Raw genomic sequence first — 3,750 nt, forward strand, 5'->3', positions numbered from 1 at the left:
GGGCCTGTGAGGGAAAAGTCCAATCAAATGCGTAATCTACCTCATCTCTCGTATAAACATACAGTTAAGTTTTAAGAATGAAACGTTACTAAAAATGCGAACAATTCACATCATTATCTACCTAAAAGTTATAAGGAAAGTTAGAGTTTTATGACTGTTATATTTTTAGACACGTAGGAAATATTTATTTTAGTAAAAGAAGAAAATAATGCCGCCGGTATCCATGGAGTCTAACATTGCTCGCTTTACTATGTTAGAAAGGAAGCCCGCTGTCAGTGGTATAGAATAGATATTATAAAATTAAGTCAGGGTACTACATAACAAGAATTTTTACTAAACCAAAAGAAAAAAAGAGGTCTCATAAATATTTTTCTACCCCGAAGAAATTGTATCATGTTGTTGTTTTATTTTTAATTACATTCTTGATCTTAGTTTTGTAACTATAGTGACTGAAAGTCTCATTGGTTATCTCATACCTTTAGAATAATAACTACGTTTAGTGTGCATTTTGTGCGCTAATTACCATAGTAGTTTTTCCGATACCTTATAAATATCAAGGTTAATAATTGGGAAAGTAAAGTGGAAAAGGTATTTGAAAGAAAAACTTAAACAATTTTTGTTTGTGTGAGTTTTGCAGGGCTATTCTACTTCGCTTGTTGTAGTAATTCAATGAACCAAACTCACTGCAATTCTTTGCTTGGAATGGATGTGTAATAGAGGAAAAAAAATCGTCAGTATGTATAAAATCATTATAATATTAAGTATAGTAAATTATGATAAATGTCCCATACAAGATAAAGTAAGCACCAACAATGTTGTTTATGTACATTCTACTGGGTTTCATGAGCTGAAATATATTTGTGTTATAATTGTGTGAATAGATAAATAAAAGAATATTTTCTGGTACATTTTATTAGGAAAACACAAATCCTCCTATAGATAATATTCGTCATTTATGTATCTATTTACAATTATCGGATTAATCAGTTGTCTTGACTCATTTAACTTATGTATAAATTTTAATTTTAATAATACATATTATACTTTAACGAAGCTATGCATATCTTACGACACAACCATATATTTAACACGGTGTTGAAAGCCGCTCCTGACGGATCGACGGCTACATTGTTCCACCTTAATAAAAAAACTATAAAACTGGAACTGATGATATAATTACATTTCAAACTTAACAAAAGCACGAGTGTCTCGGCGTGATAGTGCGCGCGGTGGTGGAGGCAGGCCGCCGCCGCGCGACCCCTCAATAGCGCTGCCAGGCGCACGAGGACGAGGCGGCGGCGGAGGCGCCGGCACGCGGCGCCGCGCCCTGCCGTCACAGCTCGGAGAAGAACTCGGGGGAGGAGTGCGGCGTGGGTGGCGCGTGCTGCGGCACCGCGTGGTCGCGCCCCACCAGCGCCAGCCTCTGCTTCAGCATGTCGCGCTCGTGGGTCACACGCGCCACCTGCAGCTGTAGCACGTGCAGCTCATCCTGCAACGACCGGTTCGTCAGTTCCAACTCCTGCCGCTGCTGTAATCGTTTGCTGCGACAGTTCTGCGCGTAGCCGCGGTTTTTCAAAGTGCGTCGTTTCTGTTTGAGTCGTGTCACATCTTCTCGTGGAAACCCATGAAGTCGTTTGTTGAGTTCACGCACGCTTAGGGTCATTAGTAAATCGTCGCTTATTAGGTCATCTCCACAGGAGGAAGGTTGGTATGATCCGTGCGGTCCGGTTCGCGGTGACATCGCCGAGCACGAGCTGGCCGGGCGCAATGCGACCTGTTGCACGTGGTGATCCTGCTCTCGCCAGTCGCGCCGGTCCCATTCTTCGAAACTGCCACACGGAACTGTACGCATATCGAGGGGCTCTCGCATGTGAGGAAGCCACAAGACATCTTCGACGAGCGCAGCGCGGCAAGGGCTGCGACCGACGGGTGCTGGCGGAGTCTCTGGAGGTGTGCTGGGGTCGACCGCAATAGCCACATGAGGTTGAGGATACGGTCCCGCGTCAGGCCACGGTCGACACGCACGAGCACACGCAGGTGGAGGTTCAGTCATCTCGTGCCAGCCAGTACGCAAGGGTTCACGCTTCACAACATGATGATCCTCGAGGTGGTCGAGTTCAAAGTTCTGCACGTACTCGTCAGCGAGCTGATCTTCATCAGCTTCGCGGTGCGGCTGCGGAGGCAGAGTCTGCATGGCGCTCGCCTGGGAGCAGTCGACTAGCGCGTGTTCCACCATGGGGCCGTGCGGGGCGCACGCCGGCCTGGAGCGGACTGCCGCCGCGACACAGGGCGGCGCGAAACTCCGCCCTCCGACCCAATGACGTTTCGCGACGCGCGCATACACGTACAGCCTTTATTTTCACTGACATAAGTTCGCTAACACTAGAATAATATCATAACATAATATAATAATAACATGACATACATTACGAAATATACGTGTGCTTCAGTAGGTATTGTATAGTTAAGTAGCAATATGGATATCACGTATGAGACTATGTAAGAGTATGTATGGATTTACTTAGATCAAGATAAAATATACTCTCAAGCATAAATATATTAACTACTACTCGCACTAATATCAGAGATTCTAGTTTTAGGGACCTTTGCTTAGATAAGCAATTTTCGTAGCACCTGTGCTACGTTCTTACTACGATGCTGTCTACGCGTCTTTATCGGTTGCATTATATCCGACACTTTAATTTCCTCTTCTATTTCTTCCACAACATGGTAAATTAGACTTAAAAATAAAAATGTGATTATAGTAAGTAGAAACTTGAGCTATCTCTTTGTTTTTTCAAGACCTATTTTTTTTATCACCATTTACGATAATCGTAAAATGTGTAACACACCACCTTATTCCGCTTATAGATTTGTTCCCTTATTAATTAACATGTAGGTGTGAGTGATCAAGTGACGGCAGTACTGTGGCGGCGAGGAGGCTAACTGTAGAACAAAGTGATTTCACGCGTCGCCGACCGCGAGGGGTCACGGGCTCAGCATAATCGCGAATTACATTTAATCACCTCGAGAGCGTGACCCACCGCGCCACAACCCTTCCTTATTATCCCTAAATAATTGAAACGATGCGCCTGTTATTGTAGAACAACAGTCATGATTTGTATTCAAATTACTCGTTTATATGCTCATTTTTGATTACAGAATACTGAGCAAATTATTTGACAGGGCTAAATAATTGTGATTACTGTTTACACGCGTTTTAATCATTTCTATCTTTCATGTTTGCTTCGAGTTTTTATCTTGATAAATGTGAAAATGTTACTCTTATGTTATATTTTACTACTTATGTATGTATAATTAAGATTGCCATTTTATGAAAAGGGAGACAGTATATCCGTTACTTAAAGAATACTTTATAAGAAATCCAGAGAAAATTGTTAATCGCACCTGTTTAATAAATATTTACTGCGCAAGTTTGATAGAGATGCGATGGCCATGTGAATAGATATTAGATGTTCACTTTGTTCAAAGATCTGAGATTTCGAACTAGTCTGCCGACATTTAAACTATCCTGTCTGTCATCTTGATCAGCAATAGAAAATTTGGTACTTCTTTTTCTCTAATTTATCGTAGCAAACCCATTAAAGTGTAATGGAAATTCTGGTACGTAATACGGATATTATAAGTAATATTGTGTAGACATAGAGCGGTAGGGTTGCGGCAGTGCTGCGGCGCGCGGGTGCGCCGTACCGTGGGCTGACGCAGCCGCCGCTGTTTGCTCTCCACGGT

At 42.6% G+C, this 3,750-nt stretch overlaps 1 protein-coding gene across 1 annotated transcript; it reads right to left on the reverse strand.

Annotated features, from left to right (window-relative positions):
- Nucleotides 1-751: 751 nt before the first annotated feature.
- LOC142986779 (uncharacterized) lies at nucleotides 752-2,378 on the reverse strand. Its single transcript, XM_076135464.1, has one exon. It carries the CDS (start codon nucleotides 2,234-2,236, stop codon nucleotides 1,334-1,336), a length of 903 nt encoding a protein of 300 aa, XP_075991579.1. The 5' UTR covers nucleotides 2,237-2,378; the 3' UTR covers nucleotides 752-1,333.
- Nucleotides 2,379-3,750: the final 1,372 nt, after the last annotated feature.

Source organism: Anticarsia gemmatalis, chromosome 3 (assembly GCF_050436995.1).
Source record: "Anticarsia gemmatalis isolate Benzon Research Colony breed Stoneville strain chromosome 3, ilAntGemm2 primary, whole genome shotgun sequence".
Taxonomy (NCBI): domain Eukaryota; kingdom Metazoa; phylum Arthropoda; class Insecta; order Lepidoptera; family Erebidae; genus Anticarsia; species Anticarsia gemmatalis.

What these genes read in the sequence shown, in the direction of transcription:
- LOC142986779 (XM_076135464.1), bottom strand. Translation starts at nt 2,236, where the DNA reads ATGGTGGAACACGCGCTAGTCGACTGCTCCCAGGCGAGCGCCATGCAG.